Genomic DNA, 13,237 nt, shown 5'->3' on the forward strand with positions numbered 1-13,237 from the left:
TGAATAATTTTTATGGGAAGGTACCTTGGGAAAGCGCTCCTTGTAGACATGGTTCATCATGACGATCTCATGGTCAAAGGAAATGGGTGAGCGACCAGGGCTGAAAGAAGACAAACATACAGAGATATGAGTGGAGAACGAAGAGACTGTAGCTTGGTGGTCTGGTCTGCACCAGTCCAGAGAGACTGTAGCTTGGTGGACTGGTCTACACCAGTCCAGAGAGACTGTAGCTTGGTGGTCTGGTCTACACCAGTCCAGAGAGACTGTAGCTTGGTGGTCTGGTCTACACCAGTCCAGAGAGACTGTAGTTTGGTGGACTGGTCTACACCAGTCCAGAGAGACTAGTATACTGCATGGTAGTAGGGGTCTGTGTTTTCCAGTATCCCTGAGCTGCAGTACAGCATGACAGAAGTGAGCTCCAAGTCCCAAGCCACCAGCAGAGGGATACTGTGGATGGAGGGAGGTCAGGTCACACAGAGAAGGCATGAGATACATTGAAGAGGATGACAGCTCTTAGGTCAGAAACACAGACATGGGCATACATGGCTGCACACATACTGTAGTCACACACACATGGAGAGCTGATGGCTCTTGAGACCAGGCAAGGGATTGGTGCGTTATGTTCCTGACAGTGTGTCTGAGAGTCAGTCTGAGGACCCTATCTGTCTGTCAGGACTTCATCGAGGATTTCATACTGGTGGATGTCTATGGCTGGAAAGGTCAGTTCCCCGGGGAGCGTGATGTGGAGCGGTGATGGCTCATTTAGTCTGTGTGCATCAGCCCCTTCTCTCTCTCTCTCCATCTCGCTCTCCACATCAAAAGTCTGGCTAGCAGGAACAAATGGAGACAGCCATGACCTTTCTGTCTCTCACTCACACCACCACCACAGAGAATAAGCTGGGGGTTCTGTCTGAAGCAATGAGGCGACAATGAGACTCCCTTCTGAGACACGGTGTGTGTGTGTGAGAGAGAGAGAGAGAGAGAGAGAGAGAGAGAGAGAGAGAGAGAGAGAGAGAGAGACATTCCAATCTGAGCGGCTGTGTCATGTAGCGGTGTATTGGAAGCGGTGGGGGAATGTGTGGCCGGCGCAAATTTGAATTTGGGGTCCACAGACGTGACTGTTTGTGTGAGTCATCTGTGTGTCGTGTGGAGGTGTGGTCATGTGACCAGGGGGATGAGGTATTGCCTATAGTCCTCCGTCGACAGCTCGCTCATCTTATTAACCATTCTATTGCCTATTACCCAGCTCAATTGAATGAGATCACACTGTACGTGACATATGAGGTCGACTCAATAGGAGCTGTTTATCACCATCTTAACATGCTTGCGCGAAGGTGAGCTTCTCAGAACATATTCGAATATCCTCTGCCTCTCTCACACACGCATACCATACTACTTTAGTAGAACTGTCTACTTAAAAAAATAAAATATATATGCCAGTCATCTTCACGAACCGAGAGGAGAAACATTCTCAGCTCTGAGTCCTGCCACACACCTCTGTTCTTTTATTTTTCTTAAATTCACTCAGAAACAAAAAATCATAGCCATGCCACTGCTGCCACAGCAACCGAAGGTTAGCTCCGACAGAGATTGATGCACAGCGGCTGCTTCATAAATACTCAAATATTTTAAGGATATTTTCCACCCCCCCCCCTTTCCTTTGTCTGTGAGTGGAGTTGCTTTGAGTGATATGTGACTTTATTGAATAAACCTCACATCCAAATGAGCTGCTAATAGAATCATTAAAGTCCCTGAGAATGAATAACGTCAGACTGACAGCCTAGAAAAGTATGCTCAGAAGTAATTTGAGAAACGACCTTGAACACAGACTCAAATTATACTTGTGGGAGGAAAGGTTTGGATCTACAGTATAAGCCTGTGTGTTAATAGGCTGAGAAGATTTCTGAAATAAACTTAACTTTGAAGACCATTGAATCCTGTTGTCGCTATTCATTTATATACTGTAGCACAACACGATTTCTCTTAAAGGATTAGCGTTTTAAAAAAGGGTGAATTGGCAGTGTGAGCTTTTTAAACACTGATGTCAGATTACGTGAAAAGGATGCTCAAAAGGAAAAGGTAGAGGATGATTAAGAGGGTAAATTAAGTGAATCAGAGCGAGAGAGAGAGAGAGAAGAGAGAGAGAGAGTGAGAATAACATTGCCCCAACACCAGTGAGGCATGCGACTGGGGAAATGAAGGACCTAATTGACCGTGACAGAGAAGAGGCCGGGCAGGGAGGGGTGTGTGTGTGTGTGTGTGAGGGGCAGGGAGGTGTATGTACAGTGCCTTGCAAAAGTATTCATCCCCCTTGGCGTTTTTCCTATTTTGTTGCATTACAACCTGTAATTTAATAAATAGATTTTTATTTGGATTTAATGTAATGGGCATGCACAAAATAGTCCAAATTGGTGAAGTGGAATGAAAAAATAACTGAAAATTGGTGCGTGCATATGTATTCACTCCCTTTGCTATGAAGCCCCTAAATAAGATCTGGTGCAGCCAATAACCGTCAGAAGTCACATAATTTGTGAATTAAAGTCCACCTGTGTGCAATCTAAGTGTCACATGATCTGTCACATCATCTCAGTATACAGTGGGGAGAACAAGTATTTGATACACTGCCGATTTTGCAGGTTTTCCTACTTACAAAGCATGTAGAGGTCTGTCATTTTTATCATAGGTACACTTCAACTGTGAGAGACGGAATCTAAAACAAAAATCCAGAAAATCACATTGTATGATTTTTAAATAATTAATTTGCATTTTATTGCATGACATAAGTATTTGATCACCTACCAACCAGTAAGAATTCCGGCTCTCACAGACCTGTTAGTTTTTCTTTAAGAAGCCCTCCTGTTCTCCACTCATTACCTGTATTAACTGCACCTGTTTGAACTCGTTACCTGTATAAAAGACACCTGTCCACACACTCAATCAAACAGATTCCAACCTCTCCACAATGGCCAAGACCAGAGAGCTGTGTAAGGACATCAGGGATAAAATTGTAGACCTGCACAAGGCTGGGATGGGCTACAGGACAATAGGCAAGCAGCTTGGTGAGAAGGAAACAACTGTTGGCGCAATTATTAGAAAATGGAAGAAGTTCAAGATGACGGTCAATCACCCTCGGTCTGGGGCTCCATGCAAGATTTCACCTCGTGGGGCATCAATGATCATGAGGAAGGTGAGGGATCAGCCCAGAACTACACGGCAGGACCTGGTCAATGACCTGAAGAGAGCTGGGACCACAGTCTCAAAGAAAACCATTAGTAACACACTACGCCGTCATGGATTAAAATCCTGCAGCGCACGCAAGGTCCCCCTGCTTAAGCCAGTGCATGTCCAGGCCCGTCTGAAGTTTGCCAATGACCATCTGGATGATCCAGAGGAGGAATGGGAGAAGGTCATGTGGTCTGATGAGACAAAAATAGAGCTTTTTGGTCTAACTCCACTCGCCGTGTTTGGAGGAAGAAGAAGTATGAGTACAACTCCAAGAACACCATCCCAACCGTGAAGCATGGAGGTGGAAACATCATTCTTTGGGGATGCTTTTCTGCAAAGGGGACAGGACGACTGCACCGTATTGAGGGGAGGATGGATGGGGCCATGTATCGCGAGATCTTGAGCCAACAACCTCCTTCCCTCAGTAAGAGCATTGAAGACTGGGTCGTGGCTGGGTCTTCCAGCATGACAACGACACGAAGCACACAGCCATGGCAACTAAGCGAGTGGCTCACGTAAGAAGCATCTCAAGGTCCTGGAGTGGCCTAGCCAGTCTCCAGACCTGAACCCAATAGAAAATCTTTGGAGGGAGCTGAAAGTCCGCTATTGCCCAGCGGATAGCCCCGAAACCTGAAGGATCTGGAGAAGATCTGTAGGGAGGAGTGGGCCAAAATCCCTGCTGCAGTGTGTGCAAACCTAGTCAAGAGACTACCCAGGAAACGTATGATCTCTGTAATTGCAAACAGAAGGTTTCTGTACCAAAGTATTAAGTTCTGCTTTTCTGATGTATCAAATACTTATGTCATGCAATAAAATGCAAATGAATTACTTAAAAATCATACAATGTGATTTTCTGGATTTTTGTTTTAGATTCCGTCTCTCATAGTTGAAGTGTACCTATGATAAAAATTACAGACCTCTACATGCTTTGTAAGTAGGAAAACCTGCAAAATCGGCAGTGTATCAAATACTTGTTCTCCCCACTGTATGTGTTTGTGTGTGTGAGCACCTCAGAGACCCATTCACCTCAGAGCCCCATTCGATGAGACGTTAATGACATGGGTAATAAATTCAACAAGGGGACGCCCAAAATGAAGGGCTGGGCTGCTGAGGGAAGGGTAGAAGTGTTTAATTAAATACACCGTCTGTGACTGTGTGTGTGTGTGACTGTCTCTGTTTCTGTCTGTGAGGCTCTGTGCGGCTCATTAAAACAGGACCCACCGCTGGATATGACAAGCCTATGATGGATGAACATGTTGAGCTTATTTCTACAACTCCAGAAGAATGAGAGAGAGAAGAGAAAGAGAGAGGGAAAGAGAGAAAGACGGAGAGAGAGAGAGAGGGTGAGATACAGAGATGGATAGAGTGAGAGAGAAACAGAGGGAGAGGTAGAGAGATAGGAAGGACAGGAGAATAAGCATCGCCGTCACCACTCTCAGCATGGCTGATAATAAGGCCATGAAATGAGCATATGATTGCTTCTTTCTTTAATTTTAATTAGCTGGTCTGAGACTCAGCTTTGTCCTCCCTCTCTCACTCCCTCCCGTGCTTTCCCTAGGGATGTGCATCTTTCCCTTTCAAGACGATTCGATACGGATCTAGATTCATGGGCTCTGATAAAATACAGGAACGATACGTTATAGTTTGAAATTATTCGATTTGGTTCGATTCGATGCAGTAACATTTGATGCATAAACACATTCGTTTTCCATTCGAAATTAAAATTTGCTGCTGAGCTGGATCTGTCTGAGCTGAGTGTGTGTGTGTGTGTGTGTGTGTGTGTGTGTGTGTGTGTGTGTGTGTGTGTGTGTGTGTGTGTGTGTGTGTGTGTGTGTGTGTGTGTGTGTGTGTGTGTGTGTGTGTGTGTGTGTGTGTGTGTGTGTGTGTGTGTGTGTGGTATGTGTAAATTATGTATGTCTATGGTATATGTGCTATGTAGGTACCTGAGCTGTCTATCACATTATTATCACATTTGGTTCTGAAATCACCATGAACCACTAACTAACTTGTCATTTTTGCACATTAAGTGTTTGAGTTAGTAATGTATCAATATTTATCATTTACAAATTAGCTATGACATAGCCAATGAATATACAGTACCAGTCAAAAGTTAGGACACTTATTTAAGGCTTTTTCTTTATTTGTACTATTTTCTACATTAAAGACATCAAAACTATGAAATAACACATATGGAATCATGTAGTAACAAAAATATATTTTATATTTGAGATTCTTCAAAGTAGCCACCCTTTGCCTTGATGACAGCTTTGCACACTCTTGGCATTCTCTCAACAAGCTTCATGAGGTAGACACCTGAAATGCTTTTCCAACAGTCTTGCTTTTCCTTCACTCTGAGGTCCAAATCATCCCAAACCATCTCAATTGTGTTGAGGTCGGGTGATTGTGGAGGCCAGGTCATCTGATGCAGCACTCCATCACCCAATTCAATTCAAGGCGCTTTATTGGCATGGGAACATGTGTAAACATTGCCAAAGCAAGTTAAGTAGATAATAAACAAAAATGAAATAAACAATAAAAATGAACAGTAAACATTACACTCACAGAAGTTCCAAAATAATAAAGACATTTCAAATGTCATATTATGTATATATACAGTGTTGTAACGATGTGCAAATGGATAAAGTACAAAAGGGAAAATAAATAAACATTAATATGGGTTGCAAGGGCCTCCCGGGTGGCGCAGTGGTCTAGAGCACTGCATCGCAGTGCTATGCTGCGCCACCAGAGTCTGGGTTCGCGCCCAGGCTCTGTCGCAGCCGGCCGCGACCGGGAGGTCCGTGGGGCGACGCACAATTGGCTTAGCGTCGTCCGGGTTAGGGAGGGTTTGGCCGGTAGGGATATCCTTGTCTCATCGCGCTCCAGCGACTCCTGTGGCGGGCCGGGCGCAGTGCGCGCTAACCGAGGGGGGCGGGTGCACGGAGTTTCCTCCGACACATTGGTGCGGCTGGCTTCCGGGTTGGAGGCGCGCTGTGTTAAGAAGCAGTGCGGCTTGGTTGGGTTGTGCTTCGGAGGACGCATGACTTTCGACCTTCGTCTCTCCCGAGCCCGTACGGGAGTTGTAGCGATGAGACAAGATAGTAATTACTAGCGATTGGATACCACGAAAATTGGGGAGAAAAGGGGATAAAATTTATTTTAAAAAATAAAAATAAAAAAATAAAAAATATGGGTTGCATTTACAATGGTGTTTGTTCTTCACTGGTTGCCCTTTTCTTGTGGAAACAGGTCACAAATCTTGCTCCTGTGATGGCACACTGTGGTATTTCACCCAGTAGATATGGGAGTTTATCAAAAGCGGGTTTGTTTTCAAATTCTTTGTGGATCTGTGTAATCTGAGGAAAATATGTGTCTCTAATATGGTCATACATTTGGCAGGAGGTTAGGAAGTGCGGCTCAGTTACCACCTCGTTTTGTGGGCAGTGTGCACATAGTCTTTCTTCTCTTGAGAGCCAGGTCTGCCTACGGCGGCCTTTCTCAATAGCAAGGCTATGCTCACTGAGTCTGTACATAGTCAAAGCTTTTCTTAAGTTTGGGTCAGTCACAGTGGTCAGGTATTCTGCCACTGTGTACTCTCTGTTTAGGGCCAAATAGCATTCTAGTTTGCTCGTTTTTTGTGTTAATTCTTTCCAATGTGTCAAGTAATTATCTTTTTGTTTTCTCATGATTTGGTTGGGTCTAATTGTGTTGCTGTCCTGGGGCTCTGTGGGGTCTGTTTGTGTTTGTGAACAGAGCCCCAGGACCAGCTTGCTTAGGTGACTCTTCTCCATGTTCATCTCTCTGTAGGTGATGGCTTTGTTATGGAAGGTTTGGGAATCAGTTCCTTTTAGGTGGTTGTAGAATTTAGCGTCTCTTTTCTGAATTTTGATAATTAGCGGGTATCGGCCTAATTCCGCTCTGCATGCATTATTTGGTGTTTTACGTTGTACACGGAGGATATTTTTTGCAGAATTCTGCAGGCAGAGTCTCAATTTGGTGTTTATCCCATTTTGTGAATTCTTGGTTGGTGAGCGGACCCCAGACCTCACAACCATAAAGGGCAATGGGTTCCATAAATTATTAAAGTATATTTAGCCAGATCCTAATTGGTATGTCGAATTTTATGTTCCTTTTGATGGCATAAAATGCCCTTCTTGCCTTGTCTCTCAGATCGTTCACAGCTTTGTGGAAATTACCTGTGGCGCTGATGTTTAGGCTGAGGTTTGTATAGTTTTTTGCTTGCTCTAGGGCAACGGTGTCTAGATGGAATTTGTATTTGTGGTCCTGGCGACTGGACCTTTTTTGGAACACCATTATTTTGGTCTTACTGAGATTTACTGTCAGGGCCCAGGTCTGGCAGAATCTGTGCAGAAGATCTAGGTGCTGCTGTAGGCCTTCCTTGGTTGGTGACAGAAGCACCAGATCATCGGCAAACAGTATACATTTTACTTCAGATTCTAGTAGAGTGAGGCCGGGTGCTGCAGACTGTTCTAGTGCTCTCGCCAACTCATTGATATACAGTATATGTTGAAGAGGGTGGGGCTCACTCTCCTTCTTGGTCAAATAGCCCTTACACATCCTGGAGGTGTGTTCTATCCACCATCACCTCATGTTTCAGCATGATAATGCACTGCCCCAATGTCGCAAGGATCTGTACACAATTCCTGGAAGCTAAAAATGTGCCAGTTCTTCCATGGCCTGCATACTAACCAGACATGTCAACTTTTGAGCATGTTTGGGATGCTCTGGATCGACAGCATGTTCCAGTTCCCGCCGATATCCAACAACTTCCCACAGCTATTGAAGAGGAGTGGCACAACATTCCACAGGCCACAATCAACAACCTGAGGCAAATGGTGGTCACACCAGATACTGATTTTCTGATCGACACCCCTACCAACAGATGCATATTTCTATTCCCAGTCATGTGACATCCATCAATGTATTTCAATTGAAAGAATTGAATGATATATGAACTGTAACAGTAAAATCTTTGAAATTGTCGCATGTTGCGTTTATATATTTTTTCCGTATACATACAGTATTTTGTCAACTAATAAAGCCAAATATCACGCAGGCCATTTTAGCATTTGAATGCTGAAGGTGCAGCAAGATCAAGAACAGGCCGCCTACCTCGCGTTGGTCACGGTGCGAAGCTGGGCACAGAATGCAGTTTAACTAGGCTACTGATATTGCCTGTGGTTGTAGCACTGTTACATGCAGTTTGATACTGAAGGACAGGACACATCAGTTGCCACAAAAGCTTAGAGCTATTTTCGGGAGGGTAGAAAGAATGTAATATAAGCAAAAATAATGTGTGAACCGGCGAGTTGTAACGTTTGAATAGATTGAATAGATTTTCTGACCGTTGCAGTGGCGACACGTCATTCAGGGTTTTGAGCCCCACCTGCATGTTATTTTGCCATTAATACGTGTCACATATCAGTTTGCAAACAATGTCCCCCAAAAATAATTGAGTTAATGGAGCCACATCCAAACATGGTCTTTTTTTTTGCTTTCTTGAGTAAGGCAGTTCCAAAATGCAGGTGTTTAAGCCTAGCTCAGTGCTTTCTGTGGTGGTGGGGCAGCCAGCAGAAAACACAGAGTGTAGGGTTGACAAAATATGCCCACAAATTGTGTGCCGCTGCATAATTTATGTAATATGCCAGGGAGATATGTATACTGTAGCTAAGAAAGTAATACTACGTTTATGTTGTGTAGTAAGCTGCTAGTAGCCCATGTGCCTCACCCTAATAATTTGGCCCCTTTCCGCCTTATAACTTAGCCTACTGTTCTGATTTGGTGGTGCACATGTAGCCTTTAGCCTGTTTTAGGAAATGTCATCATCGAATATTGTAAGAGCTTTCATTGTCTGCTTATATGTCCCCTTTATTTATCCTATGATTCTGACTTGGTGTACAGGGACAATACTGTAAGAACGGCCCATGTTCTGAATTCTATCGCTGTACAAATAGTTATATTGATTACGTCCATCTTAGCTTGCTCATTAATGTCTTAATCTAAATTACGGATGACCTCTTATCCACTCATCGTTCCCTTATGCCATAGTTTGTACATCTCAATTGTCAGTAGAAACCACATTTGTTTAAGAAAGTCAGCCATATCAGCTATGTTTTTTAAAAAGGCAGTAAATGAGGCTGAATGAACTGTTTTGCTGCCAGACAAGGCTCCACTGATAGCCATGTGTAGCGGTGGTAAGGATTCACTCCATGGTGCTGACAATAAAGTTCTGCTTTTGGGACAGCTTTTTACAGTGTCTGGGCACCTTTTTTCACCGTTATAGCGCAATTAATGTATTATTTAGTGTTGTGTAGTGGCTTTGCTGGCATTGTTGTGGAAATTCGAATCAATAATGAGAAGAGACAAGGTCAATCACCAATCAGGATATTACTTTATTCAAAACGTATTAATAACATAGATTAATTATTGCAATAATGAAGCTGGTCGACGAACCAACCCTAGATGATTCATTGAGAGGCCAACGAGCGGATTTGAGCCACAGCATTTTATAGCAAAGTACATCCTTCTGAATATTCATGACAAACAACAGATGTATGGAATGGGTCAAGGTCAGGATTTGTATGATTCACAACAGACAGTATCTGCTGTATAGACTGTTCTCATTGTTTAGAAACCCATACCCGAGCCATCTCTCCCTGGTACCTTCGAGTCAAACTGTAGCCATCTCCCTCACATGAATGAATGTGGCCTAAGGCGTCGTAAATATACTGTCAGCATTAAGCCCCAGAGGCCCACTCTCAGTTCACACAGACACAATATAGTTTTAAGAACCCCCTATTCTGTTGCATAAAACAATAATTTGATGCAATAACAGTATTATAACATAATCTTGTAATTTCACCCACAAAAAAATGGGGGAATTTTCCCCACCAAGGTTTACATGCTAAAATCGTCACTGGATCGATGCATACTTAATTTGGATCGGTTTGGGGTCTGCAGCCCGATGCACTTGTATCTTAAACATTTGAATCAGGGGCCGATGTGTATCGGTGAATTGTTGCATCCCTAGCTTTCTCTCGCTCGTTCTTTCACACTCTCTCCCTCACCTCATCTGCCTTGTAGCACTCTTTCCCGCCCGTTCTCTCTGTTTATTTCGATAGCAATCACCCTCTTTGAAGCCCCTCCATCCTTCTCTCACTATCTCTTTCACTTCCTAAAGCCTCACTCTCCCCTACCATCCTCCCTCTCTCTCTCCCCCTACCAATCTCTCTCTCTCTCCATCTCTGCCCATCTCTGTCCTTCATCAGATGATTAATCCTTGCTGAGGCATACAGTAAAGTCATACAGCAGGGATAGTCATTTGTAAACGGCTAGTAATGCCTTTCTCTCATACCTCATCTGATATTTATACATCTCATTCCTATAGCCTGAGTGGCAGGCAGGCCCCTTGAGAGTACATTCAGATAGAGATACGGCCTAGTAGGAGGGGAAAGGCGAGGCCTCTGTCTCATCGAGTCATCTTAACACTAAACCTCATCTCGCTCTCTCTCCCTCTAAGTGCGAAGTGTATCTCTCATATCATACCAACAGAGCCATTTTCTGTTCTCCATTCATGAGGATAGAGTGAGATGAAAGCAGTGTGTTCTAAATCCACACAGATGAAGGGAACGAGACAAGAAGAGAGGAGAGGAGAGGGGGTGTAGAGATGAGATATGTCTGCTGCGAAGGCAGAAAGTTTGGGCCTTTCAGTAGCTAGTCTGTTTGATGTTTAGCTTTTGAAAGGAGGGGTAACTGAATGCAGAGACAGGAGCCAGGGGAGGAGGAGGAGGAGAAGGAGGAGAAGGAAGAAGGGAGGGGGATTAAGACTGGCAGTTGCAGGTCATAACAGAACAGGGCAGGACAGGGAGGCACAGCTGAACTGCTGATCAGCTGAGATGGCACCAGTTCTGGCACCTCAGAACTCAGAGAATACAGTGTCAGTGACAGATTGACTGAATGAGATAGAGACACTATATATACACATAAGTATGTGGACACCCCTTCAAATTAGTTGATTCGGCTATTTCAACCACACCGTTGCTGACAGGTGTCTAAAATCGAGCACACAGCCATGCAATCTCCATAGACAAACATTGGCAGTAGAATAGCCTTACTGAAGAACACAGTGACTTTCAATGTGGCACCGTTATAGGATGCCACCTTTCCAACAATCAGTTTGTCAAAATTCTGCTCTGCTAGTGCTGCTCCAGTCAACTGTAAGTGCTGTTATTATGAAGTGGAAACGTCTAGGAGCAACAACGGCTCAGCCGCGAAGTGGTAGGCCACACAAGCTCACAGAACGGGATCGCTGAGTGCTGAAGCGTGTAGTGTGTAAAAATCATCTGTCCTCGGTTATAACACTCACTACCGTGTTCCAAACTGCCTCTGGAAGCAACATCAGTACAAGAACTGTTAATCGGGAGCTTCATGAAATGGGTATCCATGGCTGAGCAGCAGCACACAAGTTTAAGATCACCATGTGCAATGCCAAGCATCGGCTGGAGTGGAGTAAAGCTCGCCGCCATTGGAAACGCGTTCTCTGGAGTGATGAATCACGCTTCACCATCTGGCCAGTCCAACGGACAAACCTGGGTTTGACGGATGGTCATGTAGTGTACATTCTGGCACCAAAAACTGATAGACACAGAAAAAGTGAGACCAGTAAAGGACACAAAGAGGGAGACAGATGGAGAGTGAGCGAGAGTAAGGTGGAGAGAGACAGAGAAGTGGAGAAAAGCAAGAGTGACAGAGATAAAGTGAGAGAGAGACAGACAGACAGATAGGCAGACAGACAGACAGACAGAAAGAGGGACAGGGTGTGATGGCTAACGAGCGAGGAGTCTGAGGCTGAGGTATGCTGGGTGTCAGTGATAAGGGCAGTAGACAGGTGATAGAAGTCTGCTGCTGCCAGCCTGCCACACTGAAGAGGTCACAGTCACTCACACCTGCCAGCGATGTGTCAATGAGAAGGGCCTGACCTTTTTGTCTACCAAATACAGGTAGAATACCTTTGTGTCTACGAAAGTTACAGCCTACAGATAGGCCTACTGACAAACAACAGACAGTCATTTAGGTGAGATACTGCAGGAGGATGGCAAATGGGGGTTTGAGTGGGCACTGGGCATTGTACTGAAGTGTGGGTGTATGAGTCTCTGGCGGATATCCTACCTGAGGCTGCGTGAGCGGGGGCGCATGGGCGAGTGTCGTCCCTCCTCGTCGGTGATGCTCTCGGAGCTGAAGTGCTTGGTGAGGAAGTGCAGCTCGTCCGCCGTGGGCTGGAAGGGCAGCTGGTGCAGCTTCTCCTGGGATGAACAGGATGACTGTGAGAAGCAGAGAGGGAGGGATTACAAGGGTAGAAGAGCCGGGCGCTAGTAGCGGCTAACTGCTAGAGGGAGGGAGTACAAGGGCGAAAGAGCCCATTGCTAGTAGCGAGTAACTGGAGCTGGGAATGGTAACTCCTGGTTAGTGGCTATGGTAGTGTGCTCTACTCTCTACTGGGCTGTTGCCTTTGAAGAAGAGATAAAGAAACTGAATGAACAAACTCTGGAGAGTTTCAAATTGGGATAACTGTCTAAATCTGACAGTATATTAGGGGGTAATGTTGCTCCTTTGAGCAGGATAAAAACATTTAACATTGTAAGAGTGCATGATTAGACTAATGATGATTTGAAAAAAGTTGCTTGAAAGGCACGAACTCTGCTTTGTTTTTTTGCGCAGGCTGAACACACTACATCAGTCTCTCATTTACAATTTGACAAGCACTTGATAATGCCTCGAATTTCACGACGGCATCCCCTATGTGGCCGTAATGCACCCTAAAAGAATCCATGCCTTTTGTGGCCAGTGGCCATTGTGCCCTTGGCCCAGAGTGCTGCGTTGTGCCCTTCTCCCTGAGTGCTGTGAGCTCCTAAGCACCTCTCACTCACATGGCTCTCCATCACGTGATCGGGTCTTTCTCACAGGCAACAAGTGAAGACAGACACATTGGGGACAC

At 44.8% G+C, this 13,237-nt stretch overlaps 1 protein-coding gene across 8 annotated transcripts in view; it reads right to left on the reverse strand.

Moving 5' to 3' along the window:
- Nucleotides 1-13,237, reverse strand: part of LOC139577562 (microtubule-associated serine/threonine-protein kinase 2-like) — a 259,047-nt gene that overhangs the window by 29,010 nt on the left and 216,800 nt on the right. For all 8 annotated transcript variants that reach the window (XM_071404646.1, XM_071404645.1, XM_071404652.1 and 5 more), the window contains 2 exons: nt 12,412-12,563; nt 25-100 (listed from right to left, as the gene is read on the reverse strand). In XM_071404646.1, the coding sequence (XP_071260747.1) occupies nt 25-100; nt 12,412-12,563 (228 nt within the window). The remainder of the gene's footprint in view (nt 1-24; nt 101-12,411; nt 12,564-13,237) is intronic.

Source organism: Salvelinus alpinus, chromosome 6, assembly GCF_045679555.1.
Source record: "Salvelinus alpinus chromosome 6, SLU_Salpinus.1, whole genome shotgun sequence".
NCBI classification, from domain to species: domain Eukaryota; kingdom Metazoa; phylum Chordata; class Actinopteri; order Salmoniformes; family Salmonidae; genus Salvelinus; species Salvelinus alpinus.